Below are 26312 nucleotides of genomic sequence, written 5' to 3'. Positions count from 1 at the left end.
ATACCGCCTCCTCATGCTGCTGCCAAGTCCAGAGTCTGTCATGGTCCCTGTACGGCCTCCCATTGCTGCTGTCTCCATCGCCACACTCTGCTGCCATGTGCCACTTTCAGGTCTCTTCACACTGCTGGTGTGTTAAATTTTTTGACATAGGGTGCAGGCAGATTACGGGCCTCACATAGCTGCTGCCAGGCCCCTAATCTGCCATGGGCCCCTATATACCGCCTCCTCCTGCTGCTGCCAGGTCCAGAGTCTCTCATGGGTCCCTGTACGGCCTCCCATTGCTGCTGTCTCCATCGCCACACTCTGCTGCCATGTGCCACTTTCAGGTCTCTTCACACTGCTGGTGTGTTAAATTTTTTGACATAGGGTGCAGGCAGATTACGGGCCTCACATAGCTGCTGCCAGGCCCCTAATCTGCCATGGGCCCCTATATACCACCTCCTCCTGCTGCTGCCAGGTCCAGAGTCTCTCATGGGTCCCTGTACGGCCTCCCATTGCTGCTGTCTCCATCGCCACACTCTGCTGCCATGTGCCACTTTCAGGTCTCTTCACACTGCTGGTGTGTTAAATTTTTTGACATAGGGTGCTGCAAGATAACGGGCCTCACATAGCTGCTGCCAGGCCCCTAATCTGCCATGGGCCCCTATATACCGCCTCCTCATGCTGCTGCCAAGTCCAGAGTCTGTCATGGTCCCTGTACGGCCTCCCATTGCTGCTGTCTCCATCGCCACACTCTGCTGCCATGTGCCACTTTCAGGTCTCTTCACACTGCTGGTGTGTTAAATTTTTTGACATAGGGTGCAGGCAGATTACGGGCCTCACATAGCTGCTGCCAGGCCCCTAATCTGCCATGGGCCCCTATATACCGCCTCCTCCTGCTGCTGCCAGGTCCAGAGTCTCTCATGGGTCCCTGTACGGCCTCCCATTGCTGCTGTCTCCATCGCCACACTCTGCTGCCATGTGCCACTTTCAGGTCTCTTCACACTGCTGGTGTGTTAAATTTTTTGACATAGGGTGCTGCAAGATAACGGGCCTCACATAGCTGCTGCCAGGCCCCTAATCTGCCATGGGCCCCTATATACCGCCTCCTCATGCTGCTGCCAAGTCCAGAGTCTGTCATGGTCCCTGTACGGCCTCCCATTGCTGCTGTCTCCATCGCCACACTCTGCTGCCATGTGCCACTTTCAGGTCTCTTCACACTGCTGGTGTGTTAAATTTTTTTACATAGGGTGCAGGCAGATTACGGGCCTCACATAGCTGCTGCCAGGCCCCTAATCTGCCATGGGCCCCTATATACCGCCTCCTCATGCTGCTGCCAAGTCTAGAGTCTGTCATGGGTCCCTGTACGGCCTCCCATTGCTGCTGTCTCCATCGCCACACTCTGCTGCCATGTGCCACTTTCAGGTCTCTTCACACTGCTGGTGTGTTAAATTTTTTGACATAGGGTGCTGCAAGATAACGGGCCTCACATAGCTGCTGCCAGGCCCCTAATCTGCCATGGGCCCCTATATACCGCCTCCTCATGCTGCTGCCAAGTCCAGAGTCTGTCATGGTCCCTGTACGGCCTCCCATTGCTGCTGTCTCCATCGCCACACTCTGCTGCCATGTGCCACTTTCAGGTCTCTTCACACTGCTGGTGTGTTAAATTTTTTGACATAGGGTGCAGGCAGATTACGGGCCTCACATAGCTGCTGCCAGGCCCCTAATCTGCCATGGGCCCCTATATACCGCCTCCTCATGCTGCTGCCAAGTCCAGAGTCTGTCATGGTCCCTGTACGGCCTCCCATTGCTGCTGTCTCCATCGCCACACTCTGCTGCCATGTGCCACTTTCAGGTCTCTTCACACTGCTGGTGTGTTAAATTTTTTGACATAGGGTGCAGGCAGATTACGGGCCTCACATAGCTGCTGCCAGGCCCCTAATCTGCCATGGGCCCCTATATACCACCTCCTCCTGCTGCTGCCAGGTCCAGAGTCTCTCATGGGTCCCTGTACGGCCTCCCATTGCTGCTGTCTCCATCGCCACACTCTGCTGCCATGTGCCACTTTCAGGTCTCTTCACACTGCTGGTGTGTTAAATTTTTTGACATAGGGTGCTGCAAGATAACGGGCCTCACATAGCTGCTGCCAGGCCCCTAATCTGCCATGGGCCCCTATATACCGCCTCCTCATGCTGCTGCCAAGTCCAGAGTCTGTCATGGTCCCTGTACGGCCTCCCATTGCTGCTGTCTCCATCGCCACACTCTGCTGCCATGTGCCACTTTCAGGTCTCTTCACACTGCTGGTGTGTTAAATTTTTTGACATAGGGTGCTGCAAGATAACGGGCCTCACATAGCTGCTGCCAGGCCCCTAATCAGCCATGGGCCCCTATACCGCCTCCTCCTGCTGCTGCCAGGTCCAGAGTCTCTCATGCCATGTGCCACTTTCAGGTCTCTTCACACTGCTGGTGTGTTTAATTTTTTGACATAGGGTGCAGGCAGATTACGGGCCTCACATAGCTGCTGCCAGGCCCCTAATCTGCCATGGGCCCCTATATACCGCCTCCTCATGCTGCTGCCAAGTCTAGAGTCTCTCATGGGTCCCTGTACGGCCTCCCATTGCTGCTGTCTCCATCGCCACACTCTGCTGCCATGTGCCACTTTCAGGTCTCTTCACACTGCTGGTGTGTTAAATTTTTTGACATAGGGTGCTGGCAGATTACGGGCCTCCTATAGCTGCTGCCAGGCCCCTAATCTGCCGTAGGCCCCTATATACCGCCTCCTCATGCTGCTGCCAGGTCCAGAGTCTCTCATGGGTCCCTGTACGGCCTCCCATTGCTGCTGTCTCCATCGCCACACTCTGCCATGTGCCACTTTCAGGTCTCCTCACACTGCTGGTGTGTTCCATTTTTTGTCATAGGGTGCTGGCAGATTATGGGCCTCCCATAACTGCTGCCAGGCCCCTAATCTGCCATGGGCCCCTATACCGACTCCTCATGCTGTGACGTTGCAACAAGGTGGAATTCAACCCTACATATGTTAGACCGCCTTTACGAACAGCAAAAGGCCATCACAGATTTCCTGATGTTAAAAGCAGATAAAGGTACTCCCTGTGTAACTTAGATGTCAGCCATTGGCAGCTCATGCGTGACACCTGCGCTTGCTCAGGCCCTTTGAGGAGGCCACGCTATTCGTGAGTCGGCAGGACTATGGGATGAACGACGTCATTCCTCTGTTGCACGTCCTGGAACAAATGCTGTTAACAATGGCTGGTCAGGGTGCGGTAGACGTGGCGCACAGATCTCAACGCCACATGGCCCCTGTGGGGGCAGGACTGGAAGAAGAGGAGGAGGTAGAGGAGGACATTGGTGCTCAGGAATTATTGAGTGAAATGGGTGGTTTTTCCACTCAGCGGACAGGAGTGGAGGAGCAGGAGCATCTGGTAGAGGAGGAGGAAGAGGAGACAGAGGACCTAGACGCACCGTGGCAGTATGCTGTGGAGATGGAGGCAGGGAGTCCCTCGCATTCCTTGGCACAAATGGCCCATAGCATGCTCGGTTGCTTGCGTAGCGACAGCCGAATAATAACCATCAGACAGAGGGATGACTTTTGGCTGTCCACCTTGTTGGACCCTCGCTACCGTTCAAAAATGGTGGCCTTTTTCACACCTGCTGAGAGGGAGGCCAAAATAACGTACTATAAAAAACACCTATGTAGTCAGCTGGTCTCTGCCTGTCTGCGCCAACGTCCATCCTCAGACACTGTGGGCCCTGTGCGCTCGTGTTCCGCTGCCATGGCAGCAGGGGAGGGGTGGGGTGGTAGGAGCAGTGGCAGCTCCACCAGCAGCGGCTGCCTCAGTCTGCAGTCGATGATGAGTAGCTTTCTTCACCAGCGCAGTGAGGAAACTACTAACCAGCCGCAGCAGCAGCAGCAGCATCAGGTGGACCTGGAGCAGGACCTCAAACAACAGGCTTAGGCCTACTTGGACAGCACCCTGCCAACCGAGGTAGACAATCCCCTTGACTACTGGGCAACGAAACTTGACCTTTGGCCCCAACTAGCTGAATTTGCCCTTGAAAGGCTGTCATGCCCGGCCAGTAGCGTGGCATCGGAGCGCGTGTTTAGTGCGGCAGGAGGTATTGCAACTCCGCGGAGGACACGACTGTCCACCCAAAGTGTGGAGAGACTCACGTTTGTGAAAATGAATCAGGCGTGGATTAGTCTGGATTTCAAACCACCAGTTCCTGACACAACTGACTAAATCCGCCATGAATCATGCCCCAAACATGTGCCACTTTCAGGTCTCCTCACACTGCTGGTGTGTTCCATTTTTTGTCATAGGGTGCTGGCAGATTACGGGCCTCCCATAGCTGCTGCCAGGCCCCTAATCTGCCATGGGCCCCTATACCGCCTCCTCATGCTGCTGCCAAGTCCAGAGTCTCTCATGGGTCCCTGTACGGCCTCCCATTGCTGCTGCCTCCATCGCCACACTCTGCCATGTGCCACTTTCAGGTCTCCTCACACTGCTGGTGTGTTCCATTTTTTGTCATAGGGTGCTGGCAGATTACGGGCCTCCCATAGCTGCTGCCAGGCCCCTAATCTGCCATGGGCCCCTATACCGCCTCCTCATGCTGCTGCCAGGTCCAGAGTCTCTCATGGGTCCCTGTACGGCCTCCCATTGCTGCTGTCTCCATCGCCACACTCTGCCATGTGCCACTTTCAGGTCTCCTCACACTGCTGGTGGGTTCCATTTTTTGTCATAGGGTGCTGGCAGATTACGGGCCTCCCATAGCTGCTGCCAGGCCCGTAATCTGCCATGGGCCCCCGTACCGACTCCTCATGCTGCTGCCAGGCCCGTAATCTGTCATGGGCCACTGTTGTCGCTTGTTGGCATATTCCGCTCGTTCAGATGCTCCTTCTCCTGCTACTCCTCTTCACGGATTCCGTCAGCAGTCTTTCTTGGAATCCGTTTCCAAGAGACAACAGTTTGCGAGCACGCACCCGACGGTGCAGAAGCTGAACGTCCTCCTGTCCAAGTTGCTGCTGCCAGGCTCGTAATCTGTCATGCGCCCCTGTACCGCCTCCTCATGCTGCTGCCAGGTCCAGAGTGTGTCATGGGCCCCCGTACCGACTCCTCATGCTGCTGCCAGGCCCGTAATCTGTCATGGGCCCCTGTACCGCCTCCCCATGCTGCTGCCAGGTCCAGAGTGTGTCATGGGTCCCTGTACGGCCTCCCATTGCTGCTGCCAGGCCCGTAATCTGCCATGGGCCCCTGTACCGACTCCTCATGCTGCTGCCAGGCCCGTAATCTGTCATGGGCCCCTGTACCGCCTCCTCATGCTGCTGCCAGGTCCAGAGTGTGTCATGGGTCCCTGTACGGCCTCCCATTGCTGCTGTCTCTATCGCCACACTCTGCCATGTGCCACTTTCAGGTCTCCTCACACTGCTGGTGGTTTCCATTTTTGTCATAGGGTGCTGTATGGCCTCCCATTGCTGCTGCCTCCACCGCCACACTGTGGCTCCACACTCTGGTTTTGGCCCCGTGACTGCCCAAATGAGTGAAGTGTGCGGTGATTCTAAGATCGACGGCACTCATCTGCATGTCATACTGACTGACAGTATTATTTCTCTTCCCCAGCAGACTCCAAGGGCATTTAAATTAAAGGTACAGTGTTCTGCACTAATATTAAGTCTCTCTGAAGCCTAGAAACACCCTTTTTTAAGTTAAATTCACAGCGAATTTATTCGACTCGAATCGAATATTGTCCACGAATTCGCCGAATCAGTCGAATCGAATTTTTCATTTCTTCGCTCATCTCTAATATAAATAGTCCCAATAAAAATAAGATAAAATAAGTAAAAGTGACTCTTGTGCTCTGGTAACTCTGGATCCGGTATAAGTGCAATAATGGTGAAAGTAATGCGCACTCACCAGACGCGCATATTAAATGCACCTTGTATAATTATTCCAGATGTCATCAGCACGGAGAGGGCTCGGGAACTATGATGTCTTCCCTCTAAAGGGTGGTGGGTCATCAGACAGGATCCTTTTAAGGAATATTTACAGGAGATCCTCGTCCTTCAGGGTTCCCCTTTAAGGTGCCTGGTAATGCTCCCTGGATTTGTAGGCATCCACTAGGCTGCAGAGAAGAGCTTCGAGGGCACAGATATCTAAGAGATGGCCGGAGCAACATTACTTTTCTTATCAGCAGTTAGAGCAGTCTTGTTAATTCTATCAGTGTCCAGTAGAGCACATGTTAAAGTTTGTAGGAGGAGTTTTCATTCTGCTGTAGCAGGATGCAGAACCCCTGACCTCTGTCTGGACAGTGTTGATTGGCCCTGTGCTGATTACATGCACTCTCCAGATTTCTCATCCTCCCATAATGCACTGGGAACACAAAAGGTCAGAGTCTGGTTAGTTGTCGACAATAGTCCTGCCTTTGGGCCAGTAACCTTAGTCAAAGTTGCACAGTTTGTTTCTATGTAGAGGCGCCCCTTATCTGCATAGACAATTTGTTGGTAAAGGTGAACTAAGCCATTAAAGTAGTAATGATGTTTAAAGTTCAGTAACCCAAAGCATCCAGCCAAAATGTATTTAGGTCTTAAAGCAGTAATGATAGTCAAAGATGAGTAACCATAGTTACATTTTGCTTTGCTAAAGGCAGATCCATGAAAGATGAATTTAGATAGGTAGATATGTGTCCTAGGACATTACTCTTTGCCCTAATATATCAGCTCAATAGCATCATTTGACTTCAAGTTGTTTCACCTTCATGCACCTTGTCAAATAGAAGCACTAACCTACAATGCTTTTGGTCCAGGAAAATCGCCCTCCGGAAATATTGCTAGATGAAGGAGGAAAGGAAGCAGCAGCTTTGGTGGGTCCCAGCGCCTTCAAGATCCCATTTTTAATGAGACAGAAGATTATCACCAGTTTAGATGAGCCAACTTCCCATGGAGCTGACTGGAGGGTGTTAGCACAGAAGCTAAATTTGGAAAGGTAGGATATTATTCACATAACAGTCTGCATGCAATGGAGTGCACTACAAATGACAGTATAAGTGGACCTAACTAGCTCGTAAAGGAAACGTGTTATGAGTTAAAATACAGGAGCTGCTTACCTCCTTCTACAATGTTAGTTGCCTGGCTGTTATGCAGATCCTCTGGATTCAGCACTTTAAGTAACCAACCCAAAGGATGAATGCTGATTAGTGAAGTCAGAAGTCTTTGCTGGCCCAGGTCAGTAACTCTTGTATTAAAGCAAGACAGTCAGTGTCACAGCTAGGTAACTGTGATTTTATGCTGGAGAAGTTACCAGTAGCAGCCTCCAGGTTTCTGCCATGATGTTTACTAAGCTAGTACTAAGAAAAAAGGATGCACTGGTGACATTTCCTTCTGCACATTATACTTTTTGTGGCTATCACAATGGCACTATGGATGCAATATTGTGACTCAGAACAAGCAGAGAAATAAGGGATTCGAACTTTTATTTCCTACAAGCTTGCTCCACATCTGTGACTCAGAAGTACTGAAGCCAAATCAGCAAATATTTTCTGTTTTTGTTTTTTTCTAATCCAATTGTATTTTGGGATTTTTGTGTTTTTACAAAAACAACAATCACACAGAATGCCACATGAGATTTCCTAATATACAGTATGTACAGTATTGTGACAATATCAATAGCTGGAGCAGTCAGCTTCCAATTGCTTTCAATAGGGCTTTCAACCCTCAGCTTATCGCCAGGAATCCCTGCTGGATCTTTTGCATCAAATCGCTAACAGCCCTATTTACAAGTATGAATGGGACCTTAACTTTGCAAATTGAGCCTATAGTGATCACATTAAAAGAAAAAGCTGATTGGTGCCCAATTGTCATTGGAGACCTGAGTTGTCAGTGGGAGGTAGGGATTTAGAGCAAGCAGCTACACTAAATTTTGGCTGGTGGCTGTCAAATGGGAGTAGGGTATACTGTAGATGTATAGAACAAAGATATACAAATGCCACACAAGATTTCTTAGTATACTGTATTTACAGTAATATTAAAATATCAATACTGTTATCATTTCCGTGACAGGTAGCAGGAAAAAAACAGCAATTATACTGCTTTAAGGGCTAGAGTGTCCAACTGGCAAGGCCAATTTTGCAAAAATATTTGTGGGGTTCATCTTAATTCCTTTAATTTTCTCTAATTCCTTAATTCTTGTATAGGATAAAGATTTACATCATGTTTCGTGGCTAATATAGATGATCCACTTAAGAGAGATTCAGGATTCAGGGGTGTGATAAACCCTGTGCATATACAAATTTGTGTCAGTTTTTGTGAAGAGGACAAGGATACTCATATTACTACTCTCACACAATGCATCACATACTGTAAATAGAGGAGAAAAGTTGAATGACAGAATCCCCACCGCCCATTCACAGAACATGATGCATTGTGTGAAACTAGTAATATAGGTAATATGTGTAGCACTACCCCCAGAGGAGCTGCTTGGTAATTTGGGTTGTCTGTTCTGTGCCTTGACTCCAAAAACAACCTGAGCCCCTCTGACACACCAGTTTAAGCAAATACACACTTTAATAATATTAGGCCACTTTCAGACAGGCGTTCTGATCAGGTCTACCTGTCAGTTTTTCAGGCGAACCTGATCAGAAGGTTCATTCATCCCTATGGACAGACGGGTGTTTGTGTCCGTTTACTCCGGCCAACCTTCAGGTCCAATCAGGACTTCTAAAAAAAAGAGGACTCTTTTTTTAGAGTATTAAAACACAATGCAAAGATTATTTACATGAAGTTGTATACCCAGAGTAGTTATGTTTTTGAGCCTAGTCTGCTGAAAAATGTTTGTAAGAAATTGAAAGTGTCAGATACAGTTGCAAGAAAAAGTATGTGAACCCCTTGGGATTACGTGGAGTTTTGCATGAATTTGGCATAAAATGTGCTCTGAACGTCATCTAAGTCACAACAATAGAAGAGCACAGTCTGCTGAACATAATACTACACAAACATTAGATGTTGCCATGGTTTAATTGCACATAACATGTAAACATTCACAGTGCAGGGAGGAAAAAGTATGTGAGGCCCTAGCTTAATGACTTCTCCCAGAGCTAATTGGAACCAGGAGTGAGCCAACTTTGACTCCAATCAGTGTGATGATATTCGATGTGTTGCTGACAGCTATCCTGCTCTTAAAAAACACACACCTGTTTTGGGTTTACTGGTTTCAAGAAGCACTGTCTGATGTGAACCATGCCTCGCAGAAAAGAGCTCTCAAAAGACCTACGATCAAGAATTGTTGACTTGCATGAAGCTGGAAAGGGTTACAAAAGTATCTCCAAAAGCTTTGATGTTCATGTGTCCATGGTAAGACAGACTGTCTACAAATGGAGAAAGTTTAGCACTGTTGCTACTCTCCCTAGGCGTGGTCGTCCTGTAAAAATGACTGCAAGAGCACAGCGTAGAATGCTGCATGAGGTAAAGAAGAATCCCAGAGTGTCAGCTAAAGACCTACAGAAATCTCTGGCACATGCTAACATTTTTGTTGACACATCTACAATAAGGAAAACATTAAACAAGAATGGAGTACATGGGAGGACACCACGGAGGAAGCCATTGCTGTCCAAAAAGAATATTGCAGCACGTTTGAAGTTTGCAAAAGAGCACCTGGATGTTCCACAGCACTACTGGCAAAATATACTGTTGACAGATGAAACCAAGATTGAGTTGTTTGGGAAGAACACACAACACTATGTGTGGAGAAAAAAAGGCACAGCACACCAACATCAAAACCTCATCCCCACTGTAAAACATGGTGGAGGGAGCATCATGGTTTGGGGCTGCTTTGCTGCCTCAGGGCCTGGACGGATAGTTGTCATTGATGGGAAAATGAATTCCAGAGTTTATCAAGACATTTTGCAGGAAAACGTACCACCATCTGTCTGCCAACTGAAGCTCCGCAGAGGATGGGTGATGCAACAGGACAATGACCCAAAGCATACAAGTAATTCAACAAAACAATGGCTGCAACAGCACAGAATACGCCTTCTTGAGTGGCCCAGTCAGAGTCTTGACCTCAACCCGATTGAAATGCTGTGGCATGACCTTAAGAGAGCGATTCACACCAGACATCCCAAGAATATTGCTACACTGAAACAGTTTTGTGAAGAGGAGTGGTCCAAAATGACTCCAGATCGTTGTGCAGGTCTGATCTGCAACTACAGGAAACGTTTGGTTGAGGTTATTGCTGCCAAAGGAGGGTCAACCAGTTATTAAGTCCAAAGGCTCACATACTTTTTCCTCCCTGCACTGTGAATGTTTACATGTTATGTGCAATTAAACCATGACAACATCTAATGTTTGTGTAGTATTACGTTCAGCAGACTGTGTTCTTCTATTGTTGTGACTTAGATGACGTTCAGAGCACATTTTATGCCCAATTCATGCAAAACTCCACGTAATCCCAAGGGGTTCACATACTTTTTCTTGCAACTGTATATAAAAAAAAGTCTACTTCACGCTCTTCACAATAAGGAATATTCAGTAAGTAAACCGTTTTGCCCGTTTTGCTATAAACTAGAATAATAGAAACAAATGAACAACAAGGTTACTTGGATAAGTTTTAAACATAGTCCACTGTTTGTAAAGATCAATGATTTATCATTCACAATAAGACAATAATAACTGCCAACATTGGTGTCAGTGGTTGCAATAATAACCCCCAACATTGCTGTCAATGGCTGCAAAACAACACTCAGCATTTGTGTCAGTGTCTGCAATATTAAATGAACTGGTGTCAGTGCAGCAAAACAATCCCAGGATTAGTGTTAGTGCTGCATAAAAATCCCCCGAATTAGTTTCAGTACAGAAAAAAATACATTTTTCCAGAATTAGTGTTCAGAAAAAACAGGTTTGGCATCAGTGCAGCAAAAAGCCCAGGCTTGGTGGTGTCAGTGAAGAAAAAAAACAGAATTGGTGTCAGTGCAGCAACAAAAAAAAAAGTATATGTGTAAAGCTTGTTAAAGTTTTTTTTTTTTTTCAACTCAGCGGACTCAACGAAAAAAAACTGAGGAGATCTCTATACTAACTATGCAAGAAAAAAATAGAAAATAAATCAATAAATAAAAAAAATAAAATAAATTAAATGGTGAACACTTCTATAGGGCTAAAATGCATACAATTACCCTCATAAGAGTAATTTCAAGCCATAACAGAGAACACTCAGGTTTTGTAGTCACTTCTCAGACTCCTACTCCAGAATGCTGTATATGGGGTTCCAATCCTTAGGGAAAGCCCTTAAGACTCCATCATCCTCATGCAAATAGAGAGAGAGGCCCATGTAGCAAAATATAGTGAATAATAAAACATTTAATTGTAGTGCTTACACTGGGGATACCAAAAATCAGCAATATATTCCCATGACTCAGCCTGAGCAGCTTCCTGGAACGTTAGTATTGCCTTTTCCAACAGTCAAAATGGCCGCTCCGCCACTTCCGGTTTGCGGAATTACGTCAGACATCACGTCTCCTGACACGTTTCATCACTTCCGGACTTCTTCTGAAGGGATCCTGAAGAGATATTTTATTTTTGAGGTACACACCTTATCTGGATTTATGGGAATATTGAAGTTGGACATGAAGGATTAATTTATTTGGACTTTACTTTTGCTATATTCATTGACTGACACAAAAAAGGTTTTTCGTATACTACTACAGTTACAACAAAGCTTTGTAGAATTGATAAAAATGTCAATGCAGTAAGGTCGATAAACAAGTGTATATATTTTAGATTGCTAGAAATATGACTGTAATTTAACCAACACTGGTTGTAATTTCCCAACCAGCCTGAAACAACATAAATATACAGAGTGTGAAGGTTGTTGTTGTTGGGCTCCCTAGACATCCATAAAGCTCTGGGCTCCTGCTTAGGCTGCCCTGGGGTTGAGCCGACTCTGTTGCTGTTACATTTCTACGCTTCATCTCCTACAACTCATGGCTTGCACAGGGCTTCCCTTTGGTCCTGGCTGGTGAACATGTCAGAGAAGAAAAAGAAAGTTAACTATTTGGTGCTGGGGAAGGTTAAATTAAAACTGATTGTTTTGTCCTCTCCCAAAGCATGGATTCACTTTACTTTTTTTTTTAACACATTTGATGCCAATACAACTTCAGAAACAAAATTGTTAACTGCCTATATTTAGAGATCCAAACAGCTCAGTCATTAAAAACTGTAGAAGTTTTTGTGTAGACCAGAGTTCTTTATATGGCATGTTTTCTATTAGCTGTAAAATGCATCTCCTTCTCACTTAGATCAACCCTTATCATCTCGAACATATAGGAGCATCATCTCTAAAACCATGGCAACCAGTCATTTCCATGCCCCTTTACATACCCTCAACACTAAAACTGTAAATGAAAATGTCACAGTTATTAGAGATGCCTCCAAACACATTTGTTTCCTTGACAGCTTATGAAATTTTTCAAAACTTTGCTTTCAAAGTTCATTGCAAGGGAATAGCTTTGTTTTTTGGTGGCTGACTAGTAGAAAGTTCTGCTTTGTATAAACGTTATTGCACTGCAAGGGACTCTAGGAAGGTCAATTTTTCAGATTGATTAGTTGTGTTCTCTATAGAAGAAGCAGTGGAATGTTCTGCAGCTGGGGAGAATCAAGCCCACTACTTGGATTTTCTCAGCAGAAACATTTGCTCCATCCAAGTACTGAAAAACAAGGACCTTCATTTTTAATCAATACAGATGGCTCTACACAATATGACCTAGGTCACGCAGCTAATGGGCCGTTAATACGCAAATTATAGATATCTCAATGGTGGTTCCATTATACCATTCCTAATTGTGCTAAGTGTGTTAAATGGAATTTCCTGCACATTACCAAAGGCTTTGTAAAAAGTACTTAATTTCAATGAACTTCAGAGCCTTTGAAACATGGTTGTTATCTTGTGCAGGTAAATGTTGCCAGTGGGTTATGATTGTGTTATACTTATAAACCATAGAACAACCTAAACACCCTAACCGGAATGATTTTAAAGCTGAACTCTGATAAAAATCCAAAGCAACTCTTGCAGTGTGCTTCCTCCTGCACTGCAAGGGTTAAATGCTCCTTTTTGTCCAAATAAAAATCAGTTTTACATACCTTATTCCTCGTTCCAGCAGGCGTTTTATTCCGAGTGAGATAGGTCCCTCTGAGGCTGCTTCTCTTCGCCCACCCATTGGTATCAGGCACTCTGACATCATCAGATACAATGCAGGACCACCAGCTGTCTTGTATTATCAGTAAAGATATGGAGGAAGGGCCCATTTAAAACCCAGAGCATCAGAGAGAAGAGGAGAGTGCCAGCTGCTGGGGGTACGAGGAATTAGGATGGAAAAAAAACTTCTGATTTTCCCAGGAATACTGTGACAGGTCAGCTTCATTTGGATAATTTTTTCGATTCCTGAGGTTCCCTTCCTAATTTTATCCATTAACAAAGAAGAATGTAGCAAAGTTTTACCCTTGCAGGAGTTTTTCAGAATACCACAGAAAGCATGATTTTCCAGCCTCCCAACTATTCGTTAAATGACTCTATCTGCTCCAGTCCCAGTCTTTCCCCTCAGCCTCTGGCTCAGGCCCACAGCCTGATAGGTTAGGATGAAAATAAGATCATCACTGACAGTTTTGTGACATCATTCTGCACTCTGTGACATCATCTGTTCTGATAATAATCAGGAAACCCCACAAACATTTTTGTACTATGGAAGGCATCCAGAGTTCCCAGAGCCAAAAGCTAAGACTTAATCACAGCAACCAATTCCAGAAACATTTTTAGGTGCATTCTAGAGAATGAAATCAGACATTGGTTTACCAATTGCAATGTCTGTTGCTGCCTTAAAATGTGTTTCAGATTGATAGCAGTATCTGATCTCTATGCAGGTGACAATATTTGTTGCTGCCTTAAAATGTATTTCAGATTGGTAGCAGTATGTGATCTCTATACAGGTGACAGTGATGGTGACAAATACTCAAGAGACAAGCTTGAAGTGTTGACAGGTTTTTACTAAACAATACTTTGAATAGTTTTCAGTCCAGTTGGCAGCTGGTAGAAACCTGCCAAAAGGAATACAATTTCCAAATATTCTTAGCAGTCTCTTAAGCAGAGGACATCTCACTGAATGATGCAAGTATACTCCAAGTAGAGCAGTCTCATAATTTGAATCTGACCAAGAAGGACTCTTGAAATTGTTATTGGCTTTGTGTGGTTCTCAACTGAATGATGCAAGTATACTCCAAGTAGAGCAGTCTCATAATTTGAATCTGACCACCAAGGACCCTTGGAATTGTTATTGGCACCGCATGGCTCTCAACTGCTTGGTTTTGCTACCCACTTGTACAAGCTTTCTGCAATCTGTGGGTGACACCTACCATTGCTCAGCATCAGGACCACATATCCAGATGAACCTGCAGAAGAGGGACCTTACCAGGGGCGGACTGACCATTTGGAAACTCGGGCACTGCCCGAGGGCCCGGGGTCAGTAGGGGGCCCCATGAGATGCCCCTGGTACCTTTTTCATAGGCTTTTTTGAGTTTGGGCAAGGACACAGGGGCCCCATGATCCCCTATTGCCTGGGGGCCCCATGAGTTGTCAGTCCGCCCCTGGACCTTACTCAACCAACAGAAAGCTTCTCCTGTTAAGGCCAACCATATACTGTATGTTCACACACTCACTTCTCAGAGCACTAAACCTTTGATACTCCCAACACCAATCATGCTAGAATGAATTCCATTAGCTCCAAACTGAATGATATTGAATTTGTTACATTTTAATTAAACAATTTCAGTTATTATCAGATATATTTGTGATACTGTTTGTTATTATTAGCAATGCTCACCATCACTGGCATATAAACATTGAACGTAAGCTTAAAAAAGGTTGGATGCCAATACTTATACATTCTGTGTATGCATTCTTGTATGCTTATATACTTATACATTCTGTGTATGCATCTGTGTCTCTAGTCTTTATAAATTAACTCCAATGTATGTTGCATATCTAAATCTGATCATGTCTTTACACTACATAGAACTGACAGAGAGCATATTGATCTGTCTGTGCTACACTGCATAAAGAATGTCCAGTTCCTCTCCACCGTCCTTCCATCTCATGGTAAAGCCTGTGCCTATGCATCACTATTTTTCTAGCATGGCCAATCAAACTGTCATGACTCAGGTACTAATCAAGATAATTGAACAAACCTCTAAACCACTGGAGCGCCATTGTTTTATTAATCATGATGAGTCATATATGGAAAACAAAAACTGATTTAAAAATTAAAAGCTATTAGGTTTATTATCATTTTAATTTAAATAATTGCTGCAAAGCTTTAAGGGATGGCAAATTATACTGCTTAAAAAAAGGTAAAAACAGGTAACATCCTAAATAGTTAAAGGCATACTGTAAAATGTCAGTACAGCGCGGATAAATCATGTATTCGTAGAAAGCGATTGCTTTATTGAATGCTTGTAGCCAGATGTGATCTGTCATCATCCTTCACATCTTTCATATTTATAGAATATAATGTAAAAATGAAAATTACACATGAACATAACATAGGAGTCTTAAAAGTGTAAAGTTAAAGGAGAAGTACAGCCAAAGCTCTTATGGCTGTACTTCTGTGGATCACAGGAGTGCAGTTTAGAGGTTTGTTCAATTATCTTGATTAGTACCTGAGTCATGACAGTTTGATTGGCCATGCTAGAAAAATAGTGATGCATAGGCACAGGCTTTACCATGTTTGTTTTACCATTGTTTTATTAATCATGATGAGTCATATATGGAAAACAAAAACTGATTTAAAAATTAAAAGCTATTAGGTTTATTATCATTTTAATTTAAATAATTGCTGCAAAGCTTTAAGGGATGGCAAATTATACTGCTTAAAAAAAGGTAAAAACAGGTAACATCCTAAATAGTTAAAGGCATACTGTAAAATGTCAGTACAGCGCGGATAAATCATGTATTCGTAGAAAGCGATTGCTTTATTGAATGCTTGTAGCCAGATGTGATCTGTCATCATCCTTCACATCTTTCATATTTATAGAATATAATGTAAAAATGAAAATTACACATGAACATAACATAGGAGTCTTAAAAGTGTAAAGTTAAAGGAGAAGTACAGCCAAAGCTCTTATGGCTGTACTTCTGTGGATCACAGGAGTGCAGTTTGTTCTGCACTCTTGTTACCCATTTTCACATCACTCAGCTGGTCCTGGAGCTGGGATCCACTCTGGAGCGGCACCTGGCTCAGCCTCTCAGCGACCTGCTGTAAGCCTGAGCCAGCAGCTCCCTCCCCTTTTACAGCCCAGTGCTCCAGACGGGGGGGGAGGGGCAGAGTAAAGAGCAGTGACTGACAGTCCCGCTCTCTGCATGAAGTCTGAAAAGGAGAGTTGCACACCACTGGTATTAGCCATAAGAAACTTTATTGGAGGCTGCTCAGACAGAACATGGTTCTGGCATGGTGAGCATGTTCTGAGCAGTCTCCATCAAAATTTCATGTGGATGATACCATCGGTGTGTGACCCTCTTGTTCAGCTGGCATAGAATTGTATTATTCTCATGATAATTGTAAACAGATGTTTAGAGTCCCCCACCATCAGAAGACAAACGTCCCCCACCCTGCCTTACATCACAGTGCACCCCCCCCCCTTACCTTGTGCTGCTGCTGGGAAGAAGCTGGGGGAGGAGCTGCAGGGCAGGGGCCACATGAAATGGCCTGGAGGACCACATTTTGGCCCGCGGGCCTTGTGTTTGACACGTGGGCTATGGTATAAGGATTTTATCTGATGCTACTTTGATCCATTAAAGAGGTGCACTAGGTAGAATGAAAACCAGACTGATGTTGTAAGTGGGTTCCCAAGTCTTTGGAGATATGAAAAAATCTGCCTAAGAACCCTTCTCTCCTGTTAGGTAAAAACAAAACCAAATATTGAAAAGAACAAAGTCCAGCCTAGCAGAATTGGCAGGATTCAGCCACACAGATTCTGGCTATGACAAGAAGTTTTTATGAATGGTTTAAATGGTAACCAGATCACTGGTTCCAGCTATTAAGAGTCACCACATATCAGATTTAGTTTGATTGTGAGTGTTTCCTGAAGAACTAGCTGTTTCGTATAGGAAAAAAAAATTCTGTAAAACAAGAATTTGGAAGAATTTTATTACAGAGAACTACACCAACAATTAATGTAGAACATCAACTTCCAGAAGAGATGCATGGCATCAGGATGTTTGAAATGCAGGAGCAGTGTAAAATGTTTTCAATTCTTCAAAGGTCTTTATTGTGTCTGTCTCAGTAGCTTACAATTGGCCCTCTTTATTCGAAGAATGTATTGAAGTCTTTTATAGTCCATCTTTTGTAATTAACAAAGCACAAGATTTGGAAATCACACCTCTCAGTGCACATTAGCACAGGGTTTTACATGTGATTACATGCTTACTACAAATATACAATTTAAAAAATGGCACTTTTGGTTACCAATATCCAAGAGTATATTGGCAAATATAATCATTTAAATATCTACAGACTTTTATACCTGTTTACAAAAAATAATAAAACACTTTTATTTAACAAGATTACATTCCATTACAAACAAACCCTCTTTTTTATTATATAAAAGTATCTCTGAGTACAATAACCTCCCACTGTCTCAAAGCCTCATGTTCAGCTTATATAAATTGTATCTACTTTTTAATCTCAAATATTCAATTATTCTTCAATTTTAAGCTGATACTTGCAGAGGGATGAGATCACTTCTCGACGAGTTTCCCGAATATTAAAGTATATGTAAACCCTCACCTTGTAAAACAGCCCATACAGTTTATAATACAAATGAAAGGAAAAACATTTGTGCATAGATACAAAAAATATATATATAAATACCTTTTCCCCCCTTTCTTTTTTTTTTTTTTTTATAAGTGATCACATACCCTCTTTTCTCACCTACATAGAGAGGTGAGGGTGGAGAAACCGCAGCACACTGAAATTCCCAGTGAATGACTGTGTGGGAGGGGAGGATGGGTGCCAGCACAAGTTTGATCGTTGGAAATCAGACTCGAAAACTGTTTACGCTGTTCTCTCCTTCTTAGTGTGGTCCATTTTTAATATGAAAGCAGAGGGACTGGCGGGAACACAAGGTATTTCACACAAAGGAAGCAATACAAAAAGAACAGGATCTTTTTTCATAAAAGTACATGGTACAGGAAGCCCATATCAGGAATATGAAATGTTGGTTTTACATATTCTTCAAATCTGCTTCTTCAGAAGACAAAAAAAGAGTTAGTATATCTACAAAATTACATCAACAGGTGGGCATGGTTCCCTGCTGGCGCTCCAGGTTAGAGAACATTGCAAAACTATGATGTGTCAGCTGAATCTATTGGCTGAAACTCTTCCATAGCCACATCCCTTTGCTCAACTGGGCATATTCAAAGTGCTACATTTAGAAAATCTACAGACTTTTATTTCTATTGTCAAAAACTTTTTTTAAATTTACAAATTTTATTCCTGTTGACAAAAAGAATTATTTAAGAATCTTCAGACTTTAATTCCCATTGACAAATTACCTAAAATTCTACAGATTTTTTTGCCGTTGACAAAAAGAATTACTGTATTTAAAAATCTGCAAATTTCTTTTTCTCCAAACTTTTATTTTGTGTTGATTAAATGTTTATTTCAGGCTGAGAAATGTGAAAACTACCCCTGCAATGGGGATGCCTCTCATTGCAAGGGTTAAACGCTAATGTTTTTCTAAGCCTTGAATTGGCAAAGTAACAGTGTCTGTTTAAAAAGGCAGAAAAGTGTTTTCTCATGCTTGCATTCTGGGTTATCCAAGAAAAATATAAGCTGAACTCCCCTCTGAAGGAACCCCTTTTAACTAGAGTGCTAAGGAAGACCCCCTACTAGACATGGCTATACAAAAAGAGGTTATTGAAGATCCATTGAAATCAGCAAAACGTTATTAGGTTTTATAAAACAGTGATGGGGTGGATATTTTTAATTAGATGTAATTATATATCATAAAGTAGAGCACATATTTTATACTTTTCTAGTAGGATATTTTCAACCTAAACTCAATAGATTGTCCAATTCAGCTGTAACATGTGTGGCAATATGTAAAAAGAGCATCTCCAAACTACCCCACCCCTTGCTGTGTAGAAGGCAACTTCAAATACCTTTCATTACTCCAATTCAGTCTACTAATTGATCCATTCTCCATTCTTCCATAAAAATCCCAGCACTTCCAGGTATGGGGCTCTCATGTATACTCCACCTGTCCTGGCACAATGCAGTGCTCATTGCTTAAGTAGGCTATCAATGTCCCGCTTTGCAAGGGTTAAACGCTCATTAAAAAGCCTTGAATCAGCAAAGTAACAGTGTCTGTTTAAAAAGAAAGAAAAGTGTTTTTGCATGCTTGCATTCTGGGTTACCAAAAAAAAATATATATATATAAGCTGAACTCTCTACAGAAGCAACCCCTTTTAACTCCAGTACTAAGAAAGACCCCCCACTAAACAGGGCTATACAAAAATGTGATAAAGGTTTATTAAAGATCCATTGAAATCAGTAAAACTTTATGACGTTTTATAAAACAGTGATGGGATGGACATCCATAATTAGATGTAATCATACATCATAAAGCAGGCCATGTGTTACTTTTCTTGTAGGACATTTTCATTTTTGTACCTTTCAGCCTAAACTCAGTAGATTGTCCAATGCAGCTGTAACTTGTTTGACAATTTGTAAAAAGAACATCTGCTGTGTATAAGGCATCCTCCAATACCTTTCATTAACTCCAACGCTCCTGTCTGCCAACTGATCCATTCTACAGCTCTCATAAAAATCCCAGCACTTCCAGTCATGGACCTCTCATGTATACTCCACCTGTCCTGGCACAATGCATTGCTCAGTGTGTCAGAAGCCCATCCATGTTTCACATTTTTCACCTAAGGGGAAGGTGCCTAGTAGAGTGAAAGTATTGAAAATAGGGTATGAGTGGTATTTGCATAAGATTGAAGTGGTTGGCAGGAGTGGGCAAGATATGTCATATGCATAAGACAAGGGGGGGGGGGGGGTAGTTTGTTTCTTTAAGGCATCTGACAGCACATGGCTCAACTTGAGCTTATACATTCTAAAGCTAGCTTCTATTTATGAAAATATGTAGACTGCAATTTATGCTTTTCAAAATGCTACTTTCCTGACTGGTATGCTGTTCAGTTGGCTTTGCTATTTTCCAACTCCCTGAGCTGGAAAATGCTTGCAGATGAAGAGTTCTGACTTGACTTACTGCATATTTTAGGTCAGTGATTTCAAGTATTAAAACTGAAGACAGTCAGACAATCATCAAGTTCATAAGGGGGTCAGCAATGGTAGCCCCCATGTTTCTGTAGCACCCCCTTGACCCCTGGAAGCATGGTGGTACCCCCAGAGACAGAGGTGGGCTGACATTTTACCTGAGGTTGTGGATTACTTAAACAATATTGGGATGTGAAAAGATGGGTCCCAGTCACTTTAAGGTACAAACTAAAAGAAGTTTATTGACTCTCACTCAAAACTCCTGGGAGAGAGGGGTAGGGGGTTCAGAACACCTGTTAATGGCCTGCTGACTCCATTAAAGAAAAAGAGACACAAGTACAGAATAGAGCCTTCAAGCTGATTTCAGCAATCTGTATCTTCTTAACAGCAGCTGTCTCCATTAGTAAGCAAATATTTCCCAATGGCAGCAGCAGTAGTCTGGATGATCCCATCTTGCTGCTTTCCAAGGCTCTTCACAAGCTCCTCACCCAAGACTTCATGTGGCAGAGTGACCTCCGGTACTTTATCTTAGACATCACCTGTTTCTCTTCTGCCCTCAGCCAGGTTCCCAGATCACAGACCCTTAAAGGATAAGTTCATCTTTGGGAACATGTTACATGTTCCACCCATTTTTAGGGTGCAACATGTAACATGTTCCCAATGCTGCAGCCACCGCCCGCTGCTCCCCTGTGACAGCAGTATGGGGAGAAGTTCCCTGTACTAGCTCTCAGAATTTAAAAACAGTCTTTGCAGCTCTCGACTTGTAATTCTCAATGAACTACCACGGCACTGTGGGGCGCTGTGGTAGTTAATTGAATCTTCCTGTCAGTATATCTGCTTGCCCGTACATCTCATGCGGGCAAGCATATATACTGACAGATCTGCAGGAGACCTGAATGGCAATGCTTTACAAGCTCCTGCAGCCAAAAATAATAAATGTACATTTTTATGCCTGCAAAAAATGTGCATTTATTATTTTTGTGCAAAAGGTGAACTTATCCTTTAAGCACCAGAACTAACTGGATAGACAGACCTCTGCTCCAAGCATATGTTCAGGCCTCAGGCTTCAAGTCTAATCATTCAGATGCTTCTCACACACCAACCGCAAACCAGAGCCTAGGTGGAAAAGAGAGATCACTCGGCCCTCCCCAAATATTTATATTCCCTCCCCCTAGCATGCACTAGTGGCCATAAACTTCATTCTGGTTGGCTATGGAAGTATAATTATTCATAAATCAGTTTTACTGTAGTTTCTCATACTATTTCCAGAGGTACCAGTGACACCTACTGGCAGAAGAGAGAAACCACAGCTTCACTGAGTTTAGGGAAAAACCATGTGAACAAGCAGACTATAAATAGCTAGGTTGCCTACCACCCAGCAGAACTACATTTGACTAGTAGCCCCTGTTTGGGATAGGGTGGCTACATTTCTTTCATTAAAGATCTCTTGCAAAGAAAACCTGTTCTAAGATAAATATGAAGCTGCCACTAATGGTCTCCTCTTAAGAATACTAGTTACCTGTTTATCTCTGTCTTGCAAGTCACTGACCCAGAGTAAGCATACAAATAAAAAAGTCAGAGTGAATTAGATTTCTTGACTTGTTTAGGACTTTTGAAAAAATAGAGAGAAAATGAGAGATCGCCACACTAACACAAGACGTTAGTGCGTTGATCCCCATGCCTTTGTGTTTTTAAAGGGGGACAGTGTCCTCCCCCCACCCCCCTGCCAGAATACATTGACCATTGCTGGCAGCGCTTGGCTGCCACAGCTGATCAGATGCTGGTTTTTCAGCATGTCCATTCGATAGAGGCTAGTCATAAGTCCAACTTCTGTAGAACATACAGCTGTACCCACAGGCCAAAAGTTGCTTCTGAACCGACCTTTTTTAGGCAATTTTTGGCCCATATGTACCCAGTTTAAGTCATTGAATCAGTGTGACAGCCAGGGTTCAGCAGTAGTAGTCTACATCATCAAACATCTGGATCATGGGGGGACAGTAAAAGTAATAGGGGTACTGTTAGCATATGTATAAAACTGCATCAGCCGTAATGGCTAATACCTAATATGCCTGCCAACTAGTTTGTACATGGCCACTTACAGAATTTTTCTTTAGTTTACAGAAATTCTTACAACACTTTTTTTTTTTACTAACACAAGCACTGACAATTTGAAAAACAAGAAAAAAAACCTTAGAAGTGTTCTGTTTGAGGCTGCCAAACTCTATTGTCTTCCAATGATTTTGCAGGGTCCTAATCTGTAACACTACATAGGACCCATAGTCACATACAGTACACGGCCTTCACGTGAACCTGAAGTCATGCTGTGCTAGATAAACGGATGAATGGGAGCCAGAGAGAACATAAGAAAGATCGTTCATGTGAATGTAAGCCTATTTGAGACATGCCTCAATCCAGAAATCAATGTTTGCATCTTCATTTGGCTGACTTGTTTCACTCTGTTACACCCAATGGTCTTAGAAGCAGTAGAAATCAAGCTATGATTGAGGAAATATAATCCCTTAGTAAATTTTTTATGATTGAAATGTATTTTGAGTTGGAGGATAAACTATCAAACCTTTTCCTTGGAGTATAACAATTCCTTGTCCAGCCATATTTTATTCCTGACAGCGGGGGTCATTGCTGTGCATCTTTAATTCAATTCTGCACAAATATATACAATGTAATAAATATGAATAAATGTATGGTCTTTACACTATTCATTGGTTTCAGGATTATGCTGAAAGCTTTAGAAGCTGAAAAGGCGAAGATTATTCTCTGCAGAATATGCGGCTTTTTATCAAAGCATGCTAAATAAGAACTATCATACTGCACAAACTATAAATCAGATTCAAATGTTTGAATGCTTTCTGTAATCCCAGACTAGGAGAGGGAAGATCAAGTTCAACATTAGAGCACTTGGCACCAGGGCCAGACAGAAGTGTCAGGCACTTTAGTAGGATGAAGGGGGTTGCAAACAAGTTAGGACCTGCAATCTATGCTGCTAGAATAGTTTCCAGCTCATTGTATGGGCACATTTGGCCTTTTCATGTAGGGTAATAAACGATGTCTAGGAGCACTAGAGTCATCATTTCAAATCCCAATCATAGCACTACCTGCATGGAGTTTGCATGGTCTACCTGTGCCTGTGGGATTTCCTCCACGTGCTTCAGTTTCTTCCCACACTTCAAAGACATGCTGGTAGGTTACTTGGCTCCTGTCTAAATTGGCCCTATTGTTTGTATGTATAAATGTGAGTTAAGGACCTTAGATTGTAAGGCAGGGACTGATGTGAATGTACAATATACACTATATTGTCAAAAGTATTGGGACACCCCTCCAAATCATTGGATTCAGGTGTTCCAATCACCTCCACAGGTATATAAAATCATGCAGCTAGGCATGCAGACTGCTTCTACAAACATTTGTGAAAGAATGGGTCCCTCTATTAGTGGCATTATAACAAAGTAGAAGCAACTGGGAACAAGAGCAAATCAGCCATGAAGCGGCAGGCCACATAAAATGACAGGGGGGGTCAGCACATGTTGAAGCGCACAGTGCGCAGAAGTCGCCAACTGTCTGCAGAGTCAACAGCTAAAGACCTCCAAACTTCATGTGGTCTTCAGATTAGCACAACAGTGCATAGAGAGCTTCATAGAATGGGTTTTCATGGCTGAACAGCTGCATCCAAGCCTTACATCACCAAATGCAATACAAAGCATCGGACTCAGTGGTGTAAAGCACGCTGTCACTGGACTCTAGAGCAGTGGAGACGTGTTCTCTGGAGTGAAAAATAACGCTTCTCTGTCTTGCAATCAGATAGATGTGTCTGGGTTTGGCAGTTGCCAGGAGAACAGTACTTGCCTGACTGCTTTTTGTCACGTGTAAAGTTTGGTGGAGGGGGGTTTATGGTGTAGGGTTGTTTTTCAGAGGTTGGGCTTGGCCCCTTAGTTCCAGTGAAGGGAACTCTTAAGGCGTCAGCACAGCAAGACATTTTGGACAATTTCATGCTCCCAACTTTGTGGAAACAGTTTGGGGATGGCCCCTTCCTGTTCCAACATGACTTTGCACCACTGCACAAAGTAAGGCCAATAAAGACATGGGTGAGCGAGTTTGGTGTGGAGGAACTTGACTGGCCTGCACAGAATCCTGACCTCAACCCAATAGAAAACTTTTGGCATGAATTAGAGTGGAGAATGAGAGCCAGGCCTTCTTGTCCGACATCAGAGCCTGACCTCACAAATGTGTTTCTGGAAGAATGGTCAAACATTCCCATAGACACACTCCTAAACCTTGTGGACAGCCTTCCCAGAAGAGTTGAAGCTGTTATAGCTGCAAAGGATGGGCCAACTCAGTATTGAACCCTATGGAGTAAGACTGGGATGCCATTAAAGTTCATGTGCGTGTAAAGGCAGGCGTCCCAATACTTTTGGCAATATAGTGTATATGTAAAGCGTTGTGTAAATTGATGGCACTATATAAGTACCTATAATAAATAAATCAAGGAGGCTATTTTGGCCTTATAAATATTAATCTGATGAAATTATAAAGTGTGAACTGTAACATCCAATCAGAGGTTGGTTATTTTTTAAAGCACAGTAGAGAGTAGGCAGCTGAAATCTGGCTAGCTTTTACAGTTGCCACTCTCTGGCTTATTTACAGTATAAGGTACTTTAGTAATAACAATGAATAATTAACCAATGCTTTTTTTATACAACCCCATTTCTTTCTCCTAGTTTTTATGTATCAGTTCTATGTTTTGTAAGGACCAAGTAACATTAGCTACCCTGTCACTGGCTACATTTCAGCAGCAATAGAACCGAGTGGGCATTCACCTGCTCCTACATTAGAGCACCCTTACTGGCCAAAACAACACATAAAGGAACACCTTGTTAGTTCAATCAGCAATAGGAGTGGCAAGGTAGGAACAGGCCAGTGCTCTCTTAGTAACCCTGTCTCTATACTACATGTGAAATTAGAGAGGCAGAATGTTTAGTGTATTGTTTTATAACTGTGTAAAAAAAGAGGTTTTGTGAATAGAGGAGGTGGAGTACAAGATGCCCACACAGGCTTCACTGTATGTAATGTACTAAGGCTGGAAGTGTCATTTTTAGAGTGAGAAGTTCAGCACTTCGAGCAGTGTCAAAATTAATGAAAGTTAAAGGGACATCTCTGTAACAGATCCTGATACAGCAGTGAAACTTCCCCACTTTATTCTAAACTACAACAAAAATATAGACACACTTTAATAGTTCTTTTCCACTTTAAATATCAACCAATACTAACAGTTTTCCTGCACAAAGTTTCAAAATATGATCTTAGTGGGCTGAAAAAAACTAGTTGCAGAGGCTGACGGTTTTTTACCTTCATGCATTCCATGCATGAAAGTAAAAAAAAAACTTCTGAGTGCTGCACCCCACACAGCCCCCCACTAATACTCATCTGCACAGGAGCCTTGGCTGTCTTATTGGTTGATATACAGCAGCGGGAGCCATTGGCTCCCACTGCTGTCAATCACAGCCAGTGAGCCAATAAGAAGAGAGTGGCTGGCAGGGCCAAGGTGTGCATGCATCAGTGCCCCATTAGCAGTGGCTTGCTATTGGGGCACTGGTCAAGGGAGAGGAGCCAGGATCAATATAGTGCTCTCTGTAGAACACTTTCAGTGGGGGATACAATAAAGTGTTATACAGAGTGCACTGTGTTTTGGTCTTTCTGTTGCATGAGATCATTTTTGGCCTGATGGCAGTGGAAGTCAAGAGGATATAAGAAGATATGCCACTGTGACTGAGGAGCTTGAAAACACCCAGATGAGCGCATATTTTCTTTTCTTGAAGTGAGCAGGGTTTTCACCTGGTGTGGTGGAGGAACACTGAATATTACCAAAGGGGAAGATATTCACAGAAGTGATACACGTCACTGAGGGGATTGTTTATGGACTTTAAGTTTGGGGTCACTTATATATATGTTTTTCATAGGAGTATTTATGTTTTCTAACAATTATTAAT

At 43.3% G+C, this 26312-nt stretch overlaps 1 protein-coding gene across 1 annotated transcript in view; it reads left to right on the top strand.

Annotated features, from left to right (window-relative positions):
• The window catches only part of LOC149429353 (netrin receptor UNC5A-like), a 245243-nt gene that overhangs the window by 217301 nt on the left and 1630 nt on the right, over nt 1–26312 (top strand). Inside the window, exon 14 of the mRNA XM_089666510.1 lies at nt 6799–6977. Within this exon, the coding sequence (XP_089522636.1) occupies nt 6799–6977 (179 nt within the window). The remainder of the gene's footprint in view (nt 1–6798; nt 6978–26312) is intronic.

Source organism: Staurois parvus, unplaced genomic scaffold (genome assembly GCF_062004578.1).
Source record: "Staurois parvus isolate SC_StPar_1 unplaced genomic scaffold, SC_StPar_1.0 ptg002748l, whole genome shotgun sequence".
NCBI lineage: Eukaryota > Metazoa > Chordata > Amphibia > Anura > Ranidae > Staurois > Staurois parvus.
Note: the sequence above shows the minus strand (reverse complement) of the source record. Positions and strands in the feature narration are given on the sequence as shown.